General features: G+C 40.4%; 3 protein-coding genes and 1 pseudogene across 3 annotated transcripts in view; 3 read left to right on the top strand and 1 right to left on the bottom strand.

Annotated features, from left to right (window-relative positions):
- LOC309664751 (interferon alpha-1-like) overlaps window positions 1-17,592 on the top strand; it is a 109,159-nt gene extending 91,567 nt beyond the window's left edge. Inside the window, exon 3 of the mRNA XM_082470525.1 lies at window positions 13,238-17,592. Within this exon, the coding sequence (XP_082326651.1) occupies window positions 13,918-14,487 (570 nt within the window). The 5' untranslated portion in view covers window positions 13,238-13,917 and the 3' untranslated portion in view covers window positions 14,488-17,592. The remainder of the gene's footprint in view (window positions 1-13,237) is intronic.
- Window positions 1-26,015, bottom strand: part of LOC309664758 (uncharacterized protein) — a gene marked incomplete at its 5' end in the record, with an annotated part of 83,587 nt that overhangs the window by 32,086 nt on the left and 25,486 nt on the right.
- On the top strand, window positions 5,003-7,887 carry LOC309664762 (interferon alpha-7 pseudogene; annotated as a pseudogene). Its single transcript has one exon. The product of its transcript is annotated as an interferon alpha-7 pseudogene (transcript).
- LOC309664745 (interferon omega-1-like) lies at window positions 21,217-25,695 on the top strand. The gene has a single exon (XM_082470515.1). The coding sequence runs from the start codon at window positions 24,387-24,389 to the stop codon at window positions 25,068-25,070; it is 684 nt and encodes a 227-aa protein (XP_082326641.1). The 5' UTR covers window positions 21,217-24,386; the 3' UTR covers window positions 25,071-25,695.

Genomic DNA, 26,015 nt, shown 5'->3' with positions numbered 1-26,015 from the left:
AAGACTTTGCCAATCTGAAGCACCTGTATGATATTTTGATCCAGAAGTGAAAAATGAGAAGATATAGGCTCTGTGTGGCGATTCCATGTTTGCTGGCTGAAATAGTGGTTTCCCATGGTAGCAAGTTCAAGTTTCCAGGAAAGAAATGGCATCAAAAAATGGCATTTCCTTTCAGTTCTTACTGGAAGATTGGCAAAAACATAAACAGAATTAACGAAACTATTTATGTGCCTTTTGGATTTTAAGGATGACTGAAGGTTTAAGGGCACTTTGCATCTCCTTAAAAGCAAAAGAGTGAAGTAAGCCAGAAAGAGAAAAGCAAATATCGTATATTAATGCATATATGTGGAATCTAGAAAAATGGTACAGGTGAACTTATCTGCAGGGCAGGAATAGAGACGCAGACATAGAGAACAGATGTGTGGACATGGTGGAGGGGGAAGGGAAGGGTGGGATAAATTGGGAGATTAGGATTGATGTATATACACTACCATGTGTAAAATAGATAGCTAGGGGGAACCTGCTGTTTGGCACAGGGAGCTCAGCTCGGTGCTCTGTGATGACCTAGATGGGTGGGAGGGAGGTATAAGAGGGAGGGGATATATGTAGACATATAGCTGATTCACTTCGTTGTACAGCAGAAACTAACACAACATTTTAAAGCAATTATGCTCCAATAAAAAAATAAATAAATAAAAGCAAAAGTAAGAGTCAGCGGACTTCCCTGGTGGTCCAGCAGTTAAGACTCTGTGGTTCCACTGCAGCGGGCGAGGGTTTGATCCCTGCTCAGGGAACTAAGATCCCACATGCCGCGCGTGGCCAAAAAAAAAAAAGTAAGACTCAGCACTTAAAATATAGATTAAACTACCCTGACAAAGCAAAATAAAACAAAAGGCAAAGCTTGCCATATTATAACATAAATAGTAAAATTTGCAAATATAGCAATTATCATAAGATAATAAATACTAATTATTACAAATTAAAATGAAATTTCTTTCTATTCAAAACTACAGTTTCTTATTATTGATAAAAATCTGCCAAAATGACTCAATATATTTTTTAACAGAAGCAGACAAAAGTCTTTGAACTGAGTAAATATTTACAAGATTGAGGCCACTAACAAGTGCAGTCAGCCCTCCATATACATGGGTTCAACCACTACAGGTTGAAAATATTTGAAAAAAAAATTCCAGAAAGTTCCAAAAAGCAAAGCTTGAATTTGCCATGTGCCAGCAACTATTTATAGCATTCACATTGTATTAGGTATTATAAGTAATCTAGAGGTGATTTAAAGTATATGGGAGATGTATATAGGTTATATGCAAATACTATACCATCTTATATAAGGAACTTGAAGATCCACAGTATCTGTGGAGGTCCTGGAACCTCTCCCCCTCGGGTGCTGAGGGAGGACTGTAGATGAGACATACTGTGGAAGCTTAAGTCTCCTTTTCAACTTCCTGAGTTTTCTGATGAGCTTATTAATACAAAGAAAGCATTTACTGATTTTCACATCTTAACTTCCAGTATGACAATGTCCCAGGCAAGAGCAGTTGTGTACTTTCCTTCTCAGATCGACCCTGGTACTTTGTGTTTACTTTTGGTTTTTTTTTTTTGTCTTTTTTGTTTTTGGTTTTTTTTGGCCACGTCCAGCGGCTTGTGGGATCAGGGATTGAATCTGAGTCATAGCAGTAAAAGCGCCGAGTCCTAACCACTGGACCACCAGGGAATTCCCTGAGCCTGGTACTTTGGAAGGAGTTCTTCAAAGTCTGGCTGGAGTCCTCATTGCTCAGAAAGTCTTTCCATCTCCATTTCCTGCACCAAACAGGCCTCCGAAAATTCTAGCTGCTGATCAGTCCAATGAGGATTATCATCCCTTTTTGCTGAAAAAGTTGAAGATCTGCTAGATTACTGCATGGAGAAAGAGGTGGCCTGAGCTATTTGGAACTGGCTGCTCCTGGAGGAACCTGAAAACCTTCTTGTCCTTCAGGCAGGAAAACAAGAAAGATTCTTCCATTAGGTGCAGAACTTGTGAGGGTCTCCTGCTTTGGCAGGCCGTGGTTCGGGGCCAGTCACAGCTAAGGGTGCAGACAGGGCTGGAGAACATCATCCTGGGTGTCATCAGTGAGGAGGTTGGCAGGCCCCGCTGAGCCTGGTGATGCAGGTGTCTGGCTGTGGGAGCCTGTATCCAGCTGCTCTGAGTACCTGCCTGCAAATGAGATTCTTAAATAGTGCAAGGTTGTCAATTCTGTACTTATGCCAACGTTGTTTCCAAGTTTTTCCAATTTCTCTTCAATTTATTGGCAACAGATAATGTCGCAACTTCAATGCGTCTTCTGTTTATTACACTGGAAATTAAACACATTCATGGAAAAGGACAGAGTATAAATCCAATAGGATATACTCATCCAAATGAGACGCAAGGTTGAAATAAAAATCTGAGTCTCAATCTGTGTCTTTTTAAATTCTAATAAGAGTACTTAGACATTTGATATTTTACTGTATGTTCATGCTTTGAAATGCACCAAAATACAACTAGCCTTGCCTCTCTCCATTTCCCCTTTAAGGGGCTAAGACATTAGATTTGAATTCCTCTACATGACTTTACAGGAGTCATAGCTCATGTTTCCAGACATAGTCTATGGATAAGAGTGGCATAAATGTTAACACCAAGGACTAATTCATACCATTCTCTTCCTTCTGTCACCAAAAGTGTGTTCACCACATATATATGTGACAATGTGCTTGGCAATGTGGATTCCAGGAAAGTAAGGCAGGGATGGTGACTGCCCTCCAGGGAGCAGGGAGGACAGACTTCAGAGGCAGGATTAGGATGAAGGCAGCACCGTGTGCTCAGTGCAGCTGAGGAACAGTACTCAAGAGCTGATGAAGAGGAGGGCCTGGGAGCAGCAGAAAGCTCCACTCTGACAAAATCTGTGGCTCCTGAATTTAAATGACATCAGATTTTGATTTCCTCTTCTAAAAAACTGAGACAACTCAAGTAGTTGTCACACAGGCAAATGTAAAGATTAAATGAAGTTTGCAAATTATAGTCTGAGAATCTGAATTTAGCGAACATAGCTGCGTTTAGCATTAATGTGACATATAGTAACTTGTAGAGTCCATGATCAGCCCCGCCAAGAGAGGCTTTGACTGCCGCTCCCTTAACACTGTCAGGGGGCTGCGTGTTGAGGCCCCAAATGCAAACTGCAGGAGAGGGGTTGCCTTCTGGACTGCGAGGGAGCAAAGCCCAAGTTTCCAGGCTTAGAACAATGCCTGGTACATTAAGGAGAGAAATCCTACAGCACTTGAAACATTTGCAGAGAACCAGCATCGAGGAAAAATGGCTGCTCTGTGAATAGTATAAATGAGATAAACAGTCCCTTCCCTCATCTTCAGTCTCAGACCACCTCTGGTGATATTATTTTAAGACAAAGGTGTTTTTAAATGTTATGGGGACCAGGAAATGGGTTATAAAATGTAGATGGGGCAGACGGTGACGAGAAATGGGACATTCCTATATTTTTAGCTATGGAAGATCACAACATTACTTTGAAGCTATCTCCTGGCTATCCGGGTAAAGAAAGGGAGGACTTCCCTCAAGCATGGAATGTAAGAAGGCACCAAATCTAAGTGATCAAGATAAGTAATATTTTAAGGCAATATATAAAAATGAAAATGCCACAACATACATGCTAAAGAAAATATCAAAATTTTAAATAAAGACAGAAATGACCCTGCATTTGGATGACGCTGACAGCCTTACAGAGGAAGGCTTCACGTTGCCAGTGAAATTTGGGTAATTTCTGTTTAGTCTATAAAATTCTTACCAAAGAAAATGAGAAGATCAGACCTGGTAAATGTCCTCAACTGCTTGTACAGGACACTAATAACTCTTCTTTCTACACTACAGTCAAGCTGGTGTCCTGAGAAAGGACTCGAGTTAAATAAAAATTATTTAAGACTGTCACAGAGTCACAAGAAACTGTCAAACACTGCAGTTCTCTCAAACAAGTAAAGAAGTAGTCTTGAAAATATTAATGAGTTAGCTTCCATTAAAGCTAGGAAAGTAAAATTATATTAAATTCTTGTTTTAGTATAAAGAAACTATAGTTTAAATAGTTTAATAAAATGCTGTGTTTTAATACTCATATATTTTAATACCCTACCTTCAATATTTAAAATATTTTCAGAAAATATTTTAAAATATAAAAAATTCTAAAATATTTAATTTAAGCAATATAAATTTAAAAATATAAAAAATAAAATGCTGTGAGTTTTCTAATGTTCCTACTTTTCAGTTATTCAGTACTTCCTCCCCCACGTTAACGCTGTATCCTTGAAAGACACCATGAAGTCCCAGAGCATCTACAGGGGCGCTCAGCTCCCGCGTCCTCGGCCCCGGTGGTGGCCGCGCTCCGACTCACCCCCAGGGCGTCCCCACCCCTTCCGGGCGTCCCATCACCGCCGCGTTCCCCTTTCTCTGAGCCGTTAGCACAGCTCCAGAAACGAGCCCGAATCTGTAAAATCGGCCCCAACTCGCTTCCCAGCTTCAAACTCCTCAGAAAACGGCTTCTTTCCCCAAAATGGCCTCGCTCAAGTTTCTGTGCGAAAATAAAGCACAAAACTCAGGGGAAAGCCCGAAAATGCAAGGTTCCAGCTTCCAACCAGACAAAAACGTCGCTGGCGCGGCCGCGAAAAGGCTCCCACTTGAGAACTCAGCATCGCGAAGACAAAAGTTTTTTCGCACTATTAAATCAGTATAAAATTGCTCCGTGAGGATGCAACTCACTTTCTCTCGCGCTGCCCAAACCGCGGAAACTGCAAATTCTCAGAAGTCAGCGTTTCCCTAGCCGAACCGATCAAAAGACATCCGGCGGCCTCTTGCCGCCGCCTAGAGAAGCGCGCTGTCCCGGGTTCCAGGGAAGGAACCTTCCCGCTAATTGTTTAGTGGTGCCCGCGCGCCCCCTCGCGGCCAGCTGGTGAATCACTGAAATTCTCAATGGCCCAGATCTATTTGCTAGCGGCAGGATACTCTGCTCCATCCCTGCTTGCTCTCTTGGCTGGAACCTGCCTTGGATCCATAGCCTACAGAACAGGGAACTCTTCATACTTTTGAGACAGATGAAGAAGATCCCGTTTCAGTCATGCCTAGAGACAGAACCGACTTCAAATTTCCTTGGAAAAGAGGGAATATCACAGAAATCCTGACGACTCAAGGCACTGGCTACCACCATCTGATGCTCCAGCAGATGGTAACTTCTTCAACACGGAGGAAAGCCAAGCTGCTTGGAACAACACCCTACTCCATAAACTACTCTCTAGCCTTGATCACACCTTGGAACTACTGCATAAGCAGGTGGAAAATGACAATCTGGATTGTCCATATTTGGGAATTGTCCCGAAATATTTCCAAAGAATCCATCTCTATCTGAAAGAAAAGGAATACAGCCCCTGTGCCTGGGAGGTTATCAGAGGAGAAATTAAAGTGTTCCTTTCCCTCATGTAATAATTCTCCACTTACTGTCAACAAATAAAGAAGAAAGGTACACCTGTGACACTTCTAATCAAATGATTATTGTTTGTTTAGTCCTCCAAAGGTACTTCCACTCATATTTCTGCACATGCTGAAAACTATCTGAAGTATCACGAGTTTACAAAAATATATTTACAAAGAAGAACACAATCTATTTTCTTAAACAGGTAATTTTACAACGTGCTTTCTAAAATCTGTTTAACTTCTTGGAGGGTATTTGGGTTCCCAACTATGACGTTTATTTTAAAATGGAAAGGTTGTTAGCATAGTATGCTGTTCAAGACATTTGTCAGTTAATTTCATGCTAGCTGCTGTAACAGAGAAACAGAAAGATGTCAGTAATTGGGTCATAATAGAAATTTATCTTTCCATCTTTAAGAGAAAAATGCAGGCATTCCTAATCAGATGAATTTTCTAGTTGGCTTCTGCTAAACAGTGATGTAGGGACATGGGTGCCCTCTATTGTGTGGCGTTGCTCTATTCAACGTGTGATTTCCAATTTGTGTTGTTTGAGTCTATTCCACTCAGTGGTAAAGGAAAAAGTGTGGGGATTACATGGGATGTTTTCAAGGGCCAAGACAGTATAGGGCAATATCACCTCTGCTCACATTAGCTGGCCTGAATTTATTATCATGGGAATCTAAGTGCAAAGAAGTTGGGAAGTTATTGGGTGACTAATGGAAGAGGAGATAAGTTCAATGAATAAGACTACTTTTCATTTTTATACTATGTGTACTAATGACATTCTAGAGAAAAGAAACCAAAACAATGTTCTTGCTTACACTCACATTATAAAAAAAATTTGACTTGGGGTCTGATTCCACAATTTCAACTTAGGTATGATGACATGGATGTCACTCATTAGAGTTCACAGCGTGACTGACTCTTTGAAAGAAGCATTCAAGTTGATTCCCAAAGGCATAGACTAACAAGGAAAATATTCCTAAGTGTAGACACAAGTTGTTTCCTTTTTACCTGAGGGAGACAAGAAAAGTAGGGCCACGTAGCTCCTTGCAAGTACTTGAGGATGACTGAACTGAAAGTGGAGCGTGGGTCTTCCATTTATGTCCAGGCCTGTGATTCTCATCCTTATCTTCTAAATACTGAAAATGCGAACTTGAAGAAAATAGTGCTGCAAACAGTCTTTTAAAAAATACCTCATACAATATTCCATTGTAACTTCCCTTGTAGAACCACAAAGAATTTTAAAGTATATGTAGATTATTGTCCTCTCACATCGTATCTATCAAATGTATCTATCAAATATATGATTGAGCTCCTGAAATGATAGGGACTGGACTAGCTGTCTAGGAAACGGGGTTGGGTAAGATGGTGTCTCTCCCTTTAGGTATTTTACACACTCATGGAAGGTATTCTGAGGATACAATAGGTCAGGACATGTCTTACTATTTGGGCATCTTCAACAAAATAGCATAGGCTGGGTAGTTTGTAAAGAGCAGAAATTACTCACAGTTCCAGAGTCTGGAAATCCAAGATCTGGGTGTCAGCATGGTCCAGTTCTGGTGAAAGCCTGCTTCCAGGTCACACACTGTTCACTTCTCCTTGTATCTTCATGTGGCAGAGACTGGGGGATTTATCTGAGACCTCTTTTAAAAGGGCACTAATTCCAATTGTGAGGCCTCCATCTTCATGACCTAATCACCTCCCAAAGGGCCCACCACCTAACACCATCACTTTGGGGATTAGGACTTTAATGAATCTCGTGGGGTACCAAACCTTAAGAACATAAAGGTCTTTAAAGGCTACATGCCTGTCATGTAGAAGTAAGAATATATTCATGCTGAGTAAATAAAGATGAAAGGGCAGGTTAGCAGGAAAAAAGAGCAGACCAAGGACTCAGAATCCAAACTCATGGTTTTGGACCTGAAGTCATGCTTTAATTATTATGGGCCAAATTTTGGACATCAAACTGAAAGAAGCCCACTCTCCCATGGAATGGAACGAAGATACAGGATGCAACAGAACATTCATCATTCTTTGTGAAGAGTCTCCAAAGATTCTCAGGAGAAACGTAGTAATTGCCACATCAGTAAAGATCCACTGGGGCTTCCCTGGTGGCGCAGTGGTTGAGTATCTGCCTGCTAATGCAGGGGACACGGGTTCGAGCCCTGGTCTGGGAAGATCCCACGTGCCGCGGAGCAACTGGGCCCGTGAGCCACAACTGCTGAGCCTGCGCGTCTGGAGCCTGTGCCCCGCAACGGGAGGGGCCGTGATAGTGAGAGGCCCGCGCACCGCGATGAAGAGTGGCCCCCGCTTGCCGCAACTGGAGAAAGCCCTCGCATGAAACGAAGACCCAACACAGCTAAAAATAAAAATATATAAATAAAAATGGATGGCTAACGTTCTTAAGATAATAATGTTCCTAAACAGTCTTTAAAAAATAAAAAAATAAATAAAGATCCACTAAGGAGTAATATGTGTCTGGTTACTGTGAGCTGTGAGATTCAGGGAGAGTCTGAGTTCAGATAGGTGGCTCTGTATATGACACCAGGCTAGTTCTTAACCTAGTAGAGGGCAAATTAGAGATGAGGCCATCCTCATGAGTTTAATATAGTGCCAGGCAAAGGCTGAAAATTGTGCTGCAACTTAAATCCCCAGAGCCATATGCACCTTAAAGGAAACATAATCCTAGTGGTTTTAGCAATAAACTCAGTAGGCATGACTGATACCAGTAAGGGAAGAGTGGAAATATTAGCCATTGTCGATTATAATCCCAGCAAATATGGCCCTGATGAAGCAAAATAGCTTGGTCATTTGCAAATGCCTTCCAGTAGGAGGAGAAAAATCTAAGAAACTGCTTTAGTTAAAATTACCTGTTGAGTGATTACACGGGGCCTGGTGCCGATGATACCACAGAGAATAAGTCAGAGTCCAGTTACTACAGAGCTGATTTGCCAAAGATGGGCACATACCTATTGTTTGAAGATGGGAATGTAGAGGGCTGAAGCAACATAACTTTCACTGCAAAATAAAAAGTATTAAAGATTGGAGCTGAAAGTTAATTCTTTCCACAACATAATCAATATTTATTCAGTTCTAAATTAATTATGACGATGGTTTCCTTTTGTTTGAAAAGGACAGACTTGGATTGGCACCTCTGAAAGTCCTTAGGGAAATTTGAAATTTAATGCAAAAATAGAGAGAAAGATTCAAATTGATGATGACTGCTAAATCATGCATTCTCACTGGGGATGGTAACTGCTTCCATGGGTGCAAACATTAGTTTTTAGGGGTATGACAAATTTTGCTATTACAATGCTGTGGCACTCCAAAGCTTAACCCTATACAACAAAATCTTATTCCTTAGTATTCATTTTTGTCTTTGGGTTTTCTTGTGTATCATACATACAAGAAGCGTTGACACTGAGTTCATGGAAGATAAACAAACTGCATACACGATCAGTGCTCCACACTATGGTGGCTTGATGGCTCACTGGAGGACTTTCTCTCCATCATTCGCTTGATCTCAAAGTAATATTGTGAGAGGTGGCCTTTACTTACTTCTGAGCTCCCATTGGCTGTCTTGTGGTTGTTGCTTATGTTTGAGTCTCAGTGTGATTTGCGCTATGGAAATTAAATACAAATAGAAAATTTTATTTGTATATTAAATACAAAAAGGGTTATATTTTATCATTTAATTCTACTGAAGTTGTTCAACACATCCATAATTACGGCAAGTGCTTAACAGAAAAAAATGTTGACAATATCTAGATGAATATCTAGCATCAGTGAAATTAAAAATAATTTTCTGAAAAAAATTATTTTATGATATGAAGCAAAATTAAAAGTTAAGTACCTAAAAATAAATATTAAGAAAATAATTTTAAAATTTCAATGATTTTGAGCAGTTTTGCATGATTTTTAAGTATATCTATACCTTGGTAGTACTATAAAGTTTATAAATTTTATTTAAATATGTAGTTTGCTACATTCCTGTTTATATAAGTAAATACAGTAATTAAAAGTCACTCTGAAAACTTAGTTGTAAAGTTAAATTAAAATTCAATAGCTTATCAATCAGTGTGATACACCACATCAACAAATTGAAGAATAAAAACCATATGATCATCTCAATAGATACAGAAAAATCTTTTGACAAAATCCAACACCCATCTATGAAGAAAACTCTCCAGAAAGTGGGCATAGAGGGAACCTACCTCAACATAATAAAGACCATATACAACAAACCCACAGCAAAACATCATTCTCAATGGTGAAAAACTGAAAGCATTTCCTCTAAGATCAGGAACAAGACAAGGATGTCCACTCTCACCACTATTATTCAACATAACCTTGGAAGTCCTAGCCACAGCAATCAGAGAAGAAAAAGATAGAAAAGGAATCCAAATTGGAAAAGAAGTAAAACTGTCACTGTTTGCAGATGACATGATACTATACAGAGAAAATCCTAAAGATGCTACTAGAAAACTACTAGAGCTCATCAATGAATTTGGTAAAGTTGCAGGATACAAACTTAATACACAGAAATCTCTTGCATTCCTATACACTAACAATGAAAGATCAGAAAGAGAAATCAAGAAAACAATCCCATTTACCATCAGATCAAAAACAATAAAACACCTAGGAATAAACCTACCTAAGGAGGCAGAAGATCTGTACTCAGAAAACTATAAGACACTGATGAAAGAAATCAAAGATGACACAAACAGGACTTCCCTGGTGGTGCATTGGTTAAGAATCCGCCTAACAATGCAGGGGACACGGGTTCGAGCCCTGGTCTGGGAAGATCCCACATGCCATGGAGCAACTAAGCCCATGCGCCACAACTACTGAGCCCGCATGCCACAACTACTGAAGCCTGTGTGCCTAGAGCCTGTGCTCCGCAGTGAGAGAAGCCACCGCAATGAAAATCCTGCACACTGCACCGAAGAGTAGCCCCTGCTCGCTGCAACTACAGAAAGCCCGCGCGCAGCAACAAAGACCCAATGAAGCCAAAAATAAATAAATAAATAAACAAACAAATAAATAAAGATGACACAAACAGATGGAGAGATGTATTGATACCATATTCTTGGACTGGAAGAATCAATATTGTGAAAATGACTCTACTACCCAAAGCAATCTACAGATTCAATGCAATCCCTATCAAATTACCAATGGCATTTATCACAGAGTTAGAACAAAAAATTTTACAATTTATATGGAAACACAAAAGACCGTGAAAAGCTAAGCAATATTAAGCAATATTGAGAAAGAAAAACGGAGCTGGAGGAATCAGGCTCCCTGACTTCAGACTGCACTACAAAGTTATAGTAATCAAAAGCATATGGTACTGGCCCCAAAACAGAAATATAGATCAATGGAACAGGATAGAAAGTCCAGAGGTAAACTCATGCACCTATGGTCACCTAATCTATGACAAAGGAGGCAAGAATATACAATGGAGAAAAGATAGTCTCTTTAATAAGTGGTGCTGGGAAAATTGGACAGCTACATGTAAAAGAATGAAATTAGAACACTCCCTAACACCATACACAAAAATAAACTCAAAATGGGTTAGAGACCTAAATGTAAGACCAGACACTATAAAACTCTTAGAGGAAAACATAGGCAGAACACTCTATGACATAAATCACAGCAAGATCCTTTTTGACCCACCTCCTAGAGAAATGGAAATAAAAACAGAAATAAACAAATGGGACCTAATTAAACTTAAAAGCTTTTACACAGCAAAGGAAATCATAAACGAAATGAAAAGACCACCCTCAGAATGGGAGAAAATATTTGTGAACGAGGCAACTGACAAGGGATTAATCTCCAAAATATACAAACAGCTCATGCAGCTCAATATCAAAAAACAAACAACCCAATCAAAAAATGGGTGGAAGGAACTTCCCTGGTGGCGCAGTGGCTAAGAATCTGCCTGCCAATTCAGGGGACACGGGTTCAATCCCTGGTCCGGGAAGATCCCACATGTCGTGGAGCAACTAAGCCCATGAGCCACAACTACTGAGCCTGCGTGCCACAACTACGGAAGCCTGTGTGCCTAGATCCCATGCTCCACAACAAGAGAAACCACTGCAACGAGAAGACCGCACACCACAATGAAGAATAGCCCCCGCTCACTGCAACTAGAGAAAGCCAGCGCACAGCAACAAAGACCCAACACAGCCAAAAAATAATTAATTAAATAAATTTATATTTTAAAAAAGCTTTAAAAAAATGGGCAGAATATCTAAATAGACATTTCTCCAAAGACGATATGCAGATGGCCAAAGAGCACATGATGCTCAGCATCACTAATTATTAGAGAAATGCAAATCAAAACTACAATGAAGTATCACTTCACACTGGTCAGAATGGCCATCATCAAAAAACCTACAATAAATGCTGGAGAGGGTGTGGAGAAAAGGGAACCCTCTTGCACTGTTGGTGGGAATGTAAATTGATACAGCCACTATGGAGAACAGTATGGAGGTTCCTTAAAAAACTAAAAATAGGAACTTCCCTGGTGGTCCAGCAGTTAAGACTCCGCGCTCCCAATGCAGGCAGCCCAGGTTCAATCCCTGGTCAGGGAACTAGATCCTGCATGCCACAACTAAGAGCCTGCATGCCGCAACAAAAAGATCTCGCATGCTGCAACTAAAGATCCCACACGCTGCAACTAAGACCTGGCTCAGCCAAATAAATAAATAATTTTAAAAAACCCTAAAAATAGAACTACCATATGACCCAGCAATCCCACTCCTGGGCATATACCTGAAGAAAACCATAATTCAAAAAGACACATGCACCCAATGTTCATAGCAGCACTATCTACAATAGCCAGGAACTGGAAGCAACCTAAATGTCCATCAACAGATGAATGGATAAATAAGATGTGGTACATATATACAGTGGAATATTAGCCATAAAAAGGAACAAAATTGTGCCATTGGCAGAGATGTGGATGGACCTAGAGACTGTCATACAGAGTGAAGTCAGAAAGAAAAAAACAAATATTGTATAGTATCGCTCATATGTGGATCTAGAAAAATGGTACAGACGAACTTATTTGCAAAGTAGAAATAGAGACACAGATGTAGAGAACAAACTTATGGATACCAAGGGGGGAAAAGTGGGGTAGGATGAATTGGGAGATTGGGATGGATATATATACACTACTATGTATAAAATAGATAACTAATGAGAACCTACTGCATAGCACAGGGAGCTCTACTCAGTGATCTGTGGTGACCTAAATGGGAAGGATACCCAAAAAAGAGAGGATATATGTATACGTATAACTGATTCACTTTGCTGTACAGCAGAAACTAACACAACAAGGTAAAGCAACTATACTCCAATAAAAAGTAATAAAAAAATAGAGAAAAAAGGGAAGAAAAGATACATGCACCCCAATGTTCATTGCAGCACTATTTACAATAGCCAGGACATGGAAGCAACCTCAATGACCATTGACAGAGGAATGGATAAAGAAGATGTAGTACATATATATAATGGAATATTATTTAGCCATAAAAAAGAACGAAATAATGCCATTTGCAGCAACATGGATGGACCTAGAGATGGTCATACCAAGTGAAGTAAGTCAGACAGAGAAAGACAAATATCATATGATATCGCTTATATGTGGAATCTAAAAAAAGGGTACAAATGAACTTATCTACAAAACAGAAACAGAGTGACAGATGTAGAAAACAAACTTATGGTTACCAGGGGGTAAGGGGGGGAGGGATAAACTGGGAGATTGGAATTGACATATACACACTACTATATACAAAATAGATAAATAATAAGGATCTACTTTGTAGCACAGGGAACTCTACTCAATACTCTATAATGACCTATATGGGAAAAGAATCTAAAAAAGAGTGGATATATGTATATGTATAACTGATTCACTTTGCTGTACACCTGAAACTAACACAACACTTTAAACCAACTCTACTCCAATAAAAATTTTTTAAAAATTCAATAGCTTTAAAACTTTTTGTCATTCTTAACCCTGCAGTGAATACAAAGAGTAAGATTTGCACTTTTTATACGTACAGAGTAGAGATATCCATGAAGTACATAAATACATACACAGGACATATGTGTTATCAAAATTTCATGTTGGGGGGGCAATTAGGAAAAACTATCTAAGAAGGCTCTGTGGGCAGGGGCAGAGGCAATAATGGAAAAAAATATTTGTGAAACACTGCCCTAACCCATTTGGAGAGTGCAAAATGAAAAGCAAAAACAGAAGTAGAAAGTAACAAGAAATATTCAGAAAATGGAAATGAATATGTCCCTATTTAAGAGCCAGGCCTGAAGGAAGGTCTTCAGAGAACCTAGAGAGAAGGGTTCACAGAGTCCCCACCTCAGCCAGGCCAGCAGCATCTACAAGGTCCCCGATGGCCCCAACCTTGTCCTTACTCCTGGCCCTGCTGCTGCTCAGCTGCAACTCCACCTGCTCTCTGGGCTGCGACCTGCCTCAGACCCACAGCCTGGCTAACACCAGGGCCCTGATGCTCCTGCAACAAATGAGGAGAATCTCCCCCTTCTCCTGCCTGAAGGACAGAAATGACTTTGGATTCCCCCAGGAGGCGTTTGGAGGCAACCAGTTCCAGAAGGCTCAAGCCATCGCTGTCGTCCATGAGACGATCCAGCAGACCTTCCGGCTCTTCAGCACGGAGGGCTCGGCTGCCGCTTGGGATGAGACCCTCCTGGACAAGTTCTGCACTGCACTTTATCAGCAGCTCACTGACCTGCAAGCCTGTGTGATGCAGGAGGCGGGGCTGGAAGGGACTCCCCTGCTGAAGGAGGACTCCATCCTGGCTGTGAGGAAATACTTCCACAGAATCACTGTCTATCTGCAAGAGAAGAAATACAGCCCTTGTGCCTGGGAGATTGTCAGAGCAGAAGTCATGAGATCCTTCTCTTCATCAACAAACTTGCAAGAAAGACTCAGGAGGAAGGAATGACACACACCTGCTTCAACACGGAAATGATTCTCACTGCCTAACAAGACCACACTTACACCTGTGCTGCCATGTCAAAGACTCTCATTTCTGCTCTCATCACACCCTGAATTGAATTAATTTGTCAAGTGTTTTCAGGAATATTAAGCAACATGATGTTCTACTCTACAGGCACTAGTCCCTCATAGATGCCTATGCTGATCTATCTACTTACTTATCTACTTATTTATTTATCTATTTTAATATTTATTTCAATATTTATAAAGATTTAAATTATTTTTATTTACATAATATTATGTGCATGTATACACTGTGGTTAAGAGAAAAAATATATACTTTGTATTAACTCAGTTTATGAGTTTTCTTTGTTCATTAAATTCTTACTATAGAAAACTTCATTTGTTTATTCTTTAAAAAAGAAACATCAAGCCTGAATGTGCAAAATGATTAAAAAATGTGCTACAATTCCTTGACCATCATTACGATTCTCACATTAGAAATAAAAATAGACTTCCTCTAGCCAGGTTCTGTGTTGCCCTCAGGACACAGACGTGAACATAACTAATCCAATCTTGCTTTTTATAACTTTGATTTTTTTTTTTAAGGAGAGTAACCTAAAAACAATAATTAATTCATAATTCAATTAAATTTTATTACTTATTTTTAAAATAGTCCTGATTTGTAGTAGAAATGAATATCAGTTAGGTTGAATGCTACAATGAGTGGGGAGAAAAATGGAATTCCCCCAGTAGAAGGTGGATCAAGCCATGTGAGGATACAAAAATAAAAGTAGTAGATATTACCTATAGCTAACTAGTAGACACTTCAGTGCAAATGTCCATTGGATACTGGAGATGGCAATTTACAAGCAATCCCATGAAGTGTAAAGCATGGAACTGAAGAAGTGATCAAATGCGAGGAGAGTATAGAATGAGAAAAGGACTTAAAATTGAGTCCTATGACCTTAACCTTAAAAGGGAGGGAACACCACAAAGGAAGCAGACATGGAATGGCCATATGTTAACAGGACGAGAGAGAATGGTGAGAAGACCGTGTTTGAAAAGACTGAAACTGCTTAGAAGACCCAAAGCATTCATGAAAACGTAGATGGAAAACGCTCCCTACATTGGGAAAAGAGATGGCATTGGCCACTTAGTGAGAGCTTGTTTGGTAGACTTAATCAGCAGAAGGTGAAGAGAAGGTGGAAGGATGAGTAAGAGAAGTTAATGACAATATACACAGAAAACAGGTTTGAGATATTTGCCATCTGAATTGGAGGAAAGAAAGGAGGTCCTACGCAAGGCTGGGACCTAGAGTAGAAGGTGGATCATTTTACTCTCTGCATGGTTTTCCCTTTCTGAAACATTTTTGCCTCAGAAGAGATTTCATGGATTTGATGTACTGTAACTCATAATCATGTTTAATATTTTATTTACTTTAAAACATGACATATTTAATTATTCACAAGGATAATTTATCATCATTTTGATTAACATTATATTGATTGTCAGTAAGCTGCTCTGTAGATTGAAATCATCCACTACATGGGAAACAGATGGAACTGACCTTACTGAGAGCTGATTTGGTGGAATTAATCAGCAGAAACCATACTGGAGTAGGTGGAAGAGTGACAAGAGAAGAACTCCCATTGTCATTGTTTTACCAGGGGAGTCCCTTTACTTCTTTCACTCTCATCATAGTCAGGTTTGTATCTGTTTTCATTTTACTTCAGTGCATCAAATGCAATGACGCTTTCCAAGAAAGTTGAATGGAGAAGGAAATCGGTGATGTATTGAACATTATGGAAAATCATGGTACAGGCCCTTTATGTTTCCGTTTTTACTTTCCTATTAAGCTACTAAACTCAAAATGAAACAGAAAGTAATTCAGTAGTAGCAAGACAACCCTTGTCCAGAAAAATATGAACTGAAAAAGAACGTATAACATTACAAAGACTCTGACACCAGGAAAGCAAAGAAGGCTAATTTTATCTAGCATCCTATGCCCTACATTTTCACTGCCCTACATCTTCATTGTGAGATGGAGAATGATGAACCAAGAGGCTCAGTAGAAATCTACTGAATCATCTAATGATGGTTATTAATTACTTCAATATAAGGTTCTGATGCAAGGTGAAGAGAAGCTTCTGATGGGAGGTCTGATGGAAAATCTAAGAATACTCTGTTAATAATTATTTGGAGTAATTGTTATGAACTCTGTGCTAATGATACAATGGTGAACAAGATGCAGACCTGTCTCCTATGGTGGTTATTTGCCAAACAGGTCTAATAAATCTATTTTCAAGAAAACCAATCCCGGACTTCCCTGGTGATGCAGTGGTTAAGAATCCACCTGCCACTGTAGGGCACACAGTTCGAGCCCTGGTCCGGGAAGATCCCACATGCTGCGGAGCAACTAAGCCCGTGTGCCACAACTACTGAGCCTCCGCTCTAGAGCCTGCGTGCCACAATTACTGAAGCCTGTGCACCTAGAGCCTGTTCTCCGCAACAAGAGAAGCCACCGCAATGAGAAGCCCTCGCACCGCAAAGAAGAGTAGCCCCCGCTCACCGCAACTAAAGAAAGCCCACGCGCAGCAACAAAGACCCAAGGCAGCCAAACATAAAGAAATAAATTAATTAATTAAAAAAAAAAAAGAAGAAGACCAATCCTGAAGGATAAGCCAGCTTAGCTGATACGGAAAATAAAGAGGGCAGAAACAGAGCCCAGGACTAGAAGTAAACACAGCCAACCTCTTAGAAAGATAAATGTAAATCCTCATCTAATGGTCAATTTACCTCAGTTCCTTTTATTCTGTACATCAAGTTCAACTTTTAAAGAAACTTACCATACTAAAAAGTGAAAAACACAGTTTGAAGTGATAGAGCAAATATCAGAAACAGACTCAGATACAGTAGAAATTTAGGAATTATCAGACCAGGAGTTCAAAATAACAGTGATTAAAGTGTGAAAGGCTCTAATGTATTCACCTATTTTATTCTTCTACTTTATCTCAGTCAAACTATGTATGGTATTTAAAATACTTTTGCTTGTATAATATCACATTGAACTTTATAATGTATTCAAATATAATAAAATATGCTTACCTTTATCTTTTTTCAAATTATTTTCTTGTTTATGAAACTCTTCCCCAGATGACAGCTTGGATTTGTTTATTCTTATAAAAAGAAATAGCTTAAATTCTCAAAGCATACTGAAAAATGGATGATGAATTCTTTTTTTTTTTTTTTTTTTTTTTTTTGCTGTGTTGGGCCTTTGTTGGTAGGCACGGGCTTTCTCTAGTTACGGCGAGCGGGGGCTACTCTTTGCTGCAGTGCACGGGCTTCTCATTGCAGTGGCTTCTCTTGTTGCGGAGCACGGGCTCTTGGCACGCAGGCTTCAGTAGTTGTGGCGAGTGGGCTCCGTAATTGCAGTGTGCGGGTTCTAGGGTGCACGGGCTTCAGTAGTTGTGGTTCGCAGGCTCAGTAGTTGAGACTTGCGGGCTGCAGAACTCAGGCTCAGTATTTGTGGCACATGGGCTTAATTGCTCCACGGCATGTGGGATCTTCCTGGACCAGGGATCAAACCCGTGTCCCCTGCATTGGCAGGCAGATTCTTAACCACTGCGCCACCAGGGAAGTCCTGTATGATGAATTCTACTCATCATTCATTTGTTTCAGTAGGTTATATTTTACAACTTCATTTTCTATATCAGATATATAATAGTTCTGCGAATAAAGAGGTGAAAAAAGCAAATGCCAAACCTCTCTTTTAGGAGAGTTCTGTTTGGAAAAGAAAGAGATATAAAAACAGTAATCATGCTAAAATTAGTTCAATTAAGTTTCCTGTTACAATGAGAGATAAAGGAAACGGGATTCTCTCACTAGCATCTGGAATGAGGCTTTTCAAGAAGGGGAAAGGCAGATGTATTCTATAAAGTGCTCTACAAACATCTAAAGACAGATTTCCTATTGGTGGATGCATATGCAGATCTAGAATCTACAACAATGTACATCATGGAGATATTAATTTGTGTTTGTTGCATATTTGAAAATCAAGATATGGTAAGGATGTCATTACTTATGAGTAGGATGTAGAATGAGAAGAGGACCTAAACCTTATGAGGACCTTCAACTTTTAAGACTGAGAAAGAGAAGGAGAGGCTGCCAAGGACACAGAGATGGAGTAGCCAGTGCAGTTAGGAGTCAGCCAGGGAACAACGATCTTCAGGAAGCACTGAAGAAGGAAACCAAGGGTTTGAGAATTAAACAGGATGAAATTTAAATAATTACTTATGTGTGAGATAGGATTCTGCATTGCATGTAGATTCTGCCAGGACATATGTGTGATCCTGGAGAATCACTTAACTTCCCTGAGGCTCAGTTTCCTCAAATATAAAGCAAATGAAAATATTCCTAGAGTTGCTGTGGTATTAGACAAACTGGAACACTAAAGAGCCTTTAGCAGAATATCATCCACTGAGTGAAGGCTAAACAGGTAGTGCCTATCTTCTTATTTTTTCATATAGACCTAAATGGGAATAATGAATTCTCCTCTCCCTCTCTCTGTCACTGACTGCAAAACACTGACAGCCTAAAAAACAGAATTGGGAAAAACTGTTTCATCAGTTGTATGTAATTTTATGCATAATAATATAATAATATATATCTATGCTACATACTTATGAATATATAATATAAGGTATACTATATATATAAAATTCCATATATCTATCTGCTGATTCTGATACATGGCAAAATTCCCCTTCCTCTCTGTTTTCCTGGATCCCATTCTTTCACTAAAATATCACAAGCATTCAGTTCCTCCCAGTGTACAAATCCATAGTGTACTTTCCCCATTCACTCTGCATTAAGCTGTACTGCCCATTCATACAGCTGTTTCCTTCTCCATTAGGGTTTCTGGCTGTCAATTTCCCCTTAAGACTACAAAGCCACCAATGGAAAGCAGAAGCTGAGTGAAAGTTCTAGGTTTGTCAGAAACTCTCATATGGCTCCACCCTCTCCGCCTGCCAAGCACTGCAGGTCCAGACTGTCCAGGCTCCCAGAGAAACACAGCGAATACATGGCACCCTGCCCAACAATGAACAATGGTGGAGAATCCAGGAGCTCACCTGTGCCTCTCTTTGCGCACTTCCACGTGCTGACTGCACTAGGAGGAACTCACCTGTTTCAGGACTCTTATTCGTTCAAAAAGCCCAAAGTGCAGGAAACATGGAGTTGAAAGGCAGCAGCAGCTTGAGAACTTGGAAGGAGAACAGAGATGTTGAAAGCATTCACTGGAACAGCGGCAGGTCCTCAGGACAAGGAAGGACACAGATGAGCTGCACTGAGGCAAGTGTTTCTCCAGAACATTCCTTTTCAGAGAAGAAAAGATTGAGGTGCGTGCGATAGCACAGAGTTCTCCCAGAAGGACGTGGCCACTAGCAGTGTCCCCAGCACTGATACCACAGCAGCCTGCAGAGTCTTGGAAGGGACGAGGGTTACCTCAGTGCCAGCTGCAAACTTGTTTCGTCCTTAGGACCCAGCAAGTTATCACAGAGCAGGGAAGGATATTCCTGGGGACAATGCAATCCAAGAAATTTCGTACATTCCATCATGATGTCTTTGCCCCTTTGAAAGACAAACAAAATAAAACATGCTTGAATAGAAGGGACACAGGCAGGGATTTTAATATATTTAGCAACAACTGGGGTAGAGCCTTTCCAGCAGGGCAGGTATCAGTAACATGCACACTGGAAGGTCACAATTTCCAAAAGCAACAAAGAGCTAAGTGGAAATTCATTTATTTAATTTAGGCAATTTGGAAAGAGGACAATGATGGATCAATCATCTTTCTGTTCTTTCCAGTTGGTGCATACAGCACTGAGTAGGTATTTTAAAGTCAGAAGGACATTTAAAGTACATTTAGAGGTTTGGAAACCTTCCTAAGGATTAGGGTCCTAAAACAAGCAGAAACCATTCCTATATTACTGCTAAAAATATCATTTTATTAACAAATGATTTTTTAAATAATAGTTTTATTTCAAGTCTTCAGTATTATCTTATGATGTTTTAATGGGCTGAGGCTAGAAATTTAAATAAAGACAACTGTACAAGGCCATGAGGATGACTCTGGAGTTCAAGCCAGACTCTCCCTGCTAAGGAGCCCTTTAAAAACCTTCACTGCTTCTGTCTAGGAAGCACGTATGCTCTTCCGTCTTGGTCATACATAAGGCCTCTTCGGTACCCACATCTTAACCAATAGTTGGAACAATAAAGAGTAGAGGTTCTTATTTGGACTCTATCAGTAGACAAACGGATGTCCAGTCTGGACTGTAGGTGAGAAATGGAGGTGTCTTCATTGAGAATGAGCACAGCAGGCTGACCTGAGGAGCTCTCCTGGGAAATCAGTGAGGTCCTTGTCGACTGCAAACAAACCACAACACGAGAGCTGAGAGTTCATATTTTGGGGAGGACTTACTGAGGACCATAACCTGGAGGACAGCCTTTCAGTCAGCTCTGACGAACTGCCCCAAGGACGTAAGGGGGAGGTCAGTATATACTGGTGATTTTGGTGAGGTAGGTACATGTAATCAAGAACACATCTTGTTAGAAGCTTGCTGCTAGTCATGAGGAACAGATGTCTCTGTTAATGATTTTAGGGCTTTTTACATACAGAGAACATGCAAGAAATTGCGTTTATTAAATTTTCTTGGGAAATTATTTGACGACCTACTGGCCTGTTCTGTCAGTTTTCCCAGAGCACGGCATGCCTCGTTCCTCATCTCCACCCTGAACTCCTAACAGGGCGTGCTGTGGTCAGGGACTACAGTGACTAGTGACTTCATTCTTGTAGAACCGGATGGCGAGTGACTTTTTAGTTGTAATCCTGAAGAAGAAACGTCAGAGCTCATATGGCTAGAAATCGTTAGGTGCTTTTACTTTGTTCTTAAACTCAGAAGAAAACTCAAGAGTTAAAAATACATAGATTCCAGAGGTCTGCTGTTGTTGGATTAATAAAGTTATTGACTGTATTTCGTTGAAGAAATCACTCATAAAATCTTAGACTTGTTCCTTCAATTGGCAGAAAAATCCACTCCTTTCTAACTGTTTAATAGGGATTTTGCCTATTTTTGCTTAGAACTTAAAGTCAGCTCAGTTGACAGACCACACCCTGTGTAGCCCTCCAAAACAAGAGACAGCAATCCTTTGGCATCTGAAGTGGAATTAAGGGTCCTTTGTCATCTCACTCTCCTCCCTCTGCTGATTTAGTTGGTTCCTAAATATCATGTTCTTTTCCACCCTTCACTTTCTTTAATGGGCCCTTTCAGACAAATCATAGAAAAGCCCCTCACTAAGGTTTGCCCTTGTATCTATGGTATGTTTGGAATAGTTCATCCGTCCAGATCGATATTTGTCTCCAGCTGTATAAGTGAGTGTGATCGAAATAGGGTTACTGAGAGGACCAAGTTAATAGAACTTAGAAAGTGGCTAGTTACTTATAAGCAAGCAATAAAATTCAGTTGTTACTTTTTTTTTTCCAACATATTCCCTACATCTCTCAGCAAAGACTCTGTCTGTCTCTCTTTTTTAATATTTATTTACTTATTTTGGCTGCACTGGGTCTTAGTTGCAACATGCGGGATCTTTGTTGAGGCATGCAGGATCTTTAGCTGTGGTATGTGGACTCTTAGTTGTGGCATGCATGTGGGATCTACTTCCCCAGTCAGGGATCGAACCTGGGCCCCCTGCATTGGAAGCTCGGAGTCTTACCCACTGGACCATCAGGGAAGTCCCCAGTTGCTACTTTTTAATATGACGATTACTATTATCCAGATTAAGATCAGTATCATTTGGCATCATCTAATTCCCTTCCGTTTAATCTAGTGTTCTCAAAGCACTCTTCTTATTGCCTGAGTGGATTCATCAACTAGACAGATGCTCAGCAAGGCTGATCTCCACGATCCTGCCACAGAGGGTTAGTGTTCTAGCCATTGGGTTCTGGTTGCCAGTTGCTTGTGAGCTGATCGGTGTGACTTCTTCCCTCTTTCTTCAAAAATAATCACATATTGATTAAATGAAAGAAAAATCAGGTGCCTGGTCTTGCAAAGCTGAAGGCAGTCAGTTAACCCAAGACTTGGTCTTCTTTGTGTTTCTGGCAGAAGCAGCCATTTTCCAGCCTTTCTGTTATTCATATTGGCTTTTACCCTTCCCCAACTATGTTGTATTAAATTTTGCTAACTTAGAATATGTCACTGTGTCTGTGGAAAATCACTTCCCTTCTTTCACATTCGTGACTTTCACCTTACATTAGTTTTCTTTTCACCCACAAAATAATTGTGGAATTTTACTTTATAAGAAAGTAGCAATGAGAAACAAAAAATTTAAAGCATTGAAAATGATAGAGACCGCAGCCCCTCTGCCTTTTTTACTTCCCTGTATTGCTCTTACCTCACCATGAATGAGAACTAATTAGGAGCAGCAAGACAAATTTTGCCCAATAAGTCACTAAGTGAATATAATTTATAAAAAACTTTAAAACTTTAAATGTAGAATCGCACACAAGTAGAGGAAACAAGGCTATTTGTCCCTGATATAATAGCCTGGGCCTCACTGCCCTGCATTCTCAGAGGGAGACAGAGGAAGGGAGAAGCCCAGTGGCATCAACTGGCTGAATGAACAACTGAACCTCACTGGTTTCTGTGACATAAGCTTTAATGAGAAACAACACCATCACTGAATTCTCTGCCCCCAGCTCAGAAACTTTAAGTGTAGCAAGTGTTCACTAGTTTTAGTAAAAGAGTTGAATAATAAAATTTGTATTTGGTAAAATAAAAATTATGTGTCTACTCAGGGTGAAATGATTAGAATTGGATGATTCCTCCACCTCCTCAGAGAAAACACACTTTTGCTCTCAGCATCTGAGGGCTGCTGACACTTCTGATACCTGAGGACACGGGTCAGGAGGGGAGGAGGTCACCACTGAGGACTAGGGTCCTTCACACAAACACTCCAGGGGCAAGGGTGAGGGTCCTGGAAGATGAATTATTTTCCCAACAATAAACAAGCCCCTCCACAGCAAAGAGATTTTACAGTCCTCTGGATGTGGTGAGCCTGCCCTCAGGCAGGGAGTCCAGGTTAGGAAGGGGACTCTGTCACTCTAGAGGAGAGGGTGTGACTATATGTGATCTCTCCCTTGTGAGTGAGGTGTTGCTGGGAAAATACAATTCTCTTGGAATTAGGATCTCCACACCCATATTCTCTGAAAAGAACCAGTATTCCTGGTGGGGGTATTGGCCCAGCCTGTGGAGGACTATAGGTCTCCAGTAAGAAAATGGTAGAAAGAAAGGGTACTAGTACTGACCTTGTGGTCCCCTGAAGCATAACCACATGGACCCGTATGAATGTGAAGGAAGAGAAACATTAAAAAGCTCATTCACTTATAATCATCAGCCTCTGCTGTGAAACCCCTCTTTGGCTTCAAAGAGCTTAATTGCCAGAGGTAGTCTAGTAAATCCCTAAAAAAGTACAGAAACCATAGGGCTGAGGAAGCCTGCCTTTCTATATAAAGTAAGGCAGTAAAAATGGAGACTAAGGTCATGGCTAAAAATTTGTTCCTGGAACAGAGAAAAGCAATATTTATGCATGACAAGGAGAGAGAGAGAGAGAGAATGTACTTACATACCTGTAGCATTTCTGACTTTAACACAAAGACATTTCTCATTTGATTAATAAATATCCATTTGGAGGGGCACATCTGAAATTATTGGGAAAAGTGCAAAATTAATAGTTTAGATTGATAACATCTTCTTAGACCACACTGAGAATACATAAATGAAACCCAAAAAAGGAAGTAAAAGTGTATAGAAGTGTTTAGAAAATGAAAATTACTGTGTTCCCTATTTAATGGCCTTGCTTAGAAAGAATGTCATCAGAGAACCTACCCGAAAGGTTTCCCCAGACGCCCGTCTCAGCCAGGCCAGCTGCAGCCTCATTTGCCCCATGGCCTTCGTGCTCTCTCTACTGACCGCCCTGGTGATGTTCAGCTACGGCCCTGGTGGATCACTGGGCTGCGACCTGTCTCAGAACCACGTGCGGATTAGCAGGAAGAACTTCATGCTTCTGGGCCAGATGAGGAGAATCCCCCCTCACTTCTGTCTGAAGGATAGAAAAGACTTCGGTTTCCCCCAGGACACGGTGGATGGCAGCCAGCTCCCAAAGGCCCAGGCCACCTCTGTCCTCCACGAGATGCTCCAGCAGATCTTCCGCCTCTTCCACACAGAGCGCTCCTCTGCCACCTGGGACACCTCCCTCCTGGACAAAGTCCGCACTGGACTCCATCAGCAGCTGGAGGACCTGGACGCCTGCTTGGTGCAGGTGATGGGAGAGGAAGAATCTGCCCTGGGAGTGACGGGCCCTACACTGGCCGTGAAGAGGTACTTCCAGGGAATCCATCTCTACCTGAAAGAGAAGAAATACAGTGACTGTGCCTGGGAAATTGTCAGAGTGGAAATCATGAGATCCTTGTCTTCATCAACCACCTTGCAAGAAAGGATAAGAATTATGGATGGAGACCTGGGGTCACCTTGAAATGTTTCTCATTGACTAAGATGCCATATCACCCTTGCACATATATGTTTGGTCATTTCAGAAGGCTCTTATTTCAACTTTAATCACAGAATTTATTGAACTAATTCAGCTGATACTTTGTCAGTAATAATACGCAAGTATATGTTAAAATTATTAAGGCCTAAGGGCATCAGTCCCTAAGATGTGACTGCCCTGATGTTATTTATTTATTTATTGTTTACTTACTTATATTTATATTTATATATTTATTGTTGTATCTTATTTATATTTTAATGTAAAAGATATTTTTATGTGTACACTGTATTAAAATTTGGAAAATATATTCACCTATTTTACTAAATTTGCATTTTTATTTTTTCAATTCTTATGAAAGAAAACTTGAGTTGTTTTTTTTTATTCTGAGAACCTAAATCCTTATTTTTTCTGTACGAATCTATCTCCGAATAGTATTTGTTCATTTTGTCCTTTGAAACAGTCCTACCACTTTCAGGAAATGCTTGTCAAAAGGTGGAATTCCATGGAATTGAGGGAAGTCCTGGAAATTATGGAGAATCGTTAGTCCTGATGTCATAGGTGTAACTGATTTATACCCAGTCAGGAAAGAGTGGTCAGTGCAAATACCTGTGGGAAGGAGTCATCTCCTCGAGGGAAGCTGGTGACATACGGTGTTGACTGCCGATCCTGGCACCTTCCTCCCGCCTTCTCCCCAGTCCTGCTTTACTGAACCATTCTTCCCTTATACATACCTTCAGTCCCTCCAACTCACTGACCAGCCACACAGCTGCTCTGGTTCTGTGCACGTTTCCAGCTTCAAGGCTTCTGTTAGAGTGAAAGCCACAGGAAGAGAGCACAAGTGAAAGGAGAGTTCTAGGATATCCAAAACCTCTGTGAGAAGGAGCCAGGGTTCATGGCACTGGATCCCAGCTCTGCTATTAATAGCAGCTT

This window comes from Balaenoptera physalus, assembly GCF_965194825.1.
Source record: "Balaenoptera physalus genome assembly, chromosome: 7".
NCBI classification, from domain to species: Eukaryota; Metazoa; Chordata; class Mammalia; order Artiodactyla; family Balaenopteridae; genus Balaenoptera; species Balaenoptera physalus.
This window is presented reverse-complemented; position numbering and strand designations above follow the sequence as displayed.

What these genes read in the sequence shown, in the direction of transcription:
- LOC309664745 (XM_082470515.1), top strand. Translation starts at nt 24,387, where the DNA reads ATGGCCTTGCTTAGAAAGAATGTCATCAGAGAACCTACCCGAAAGGTT.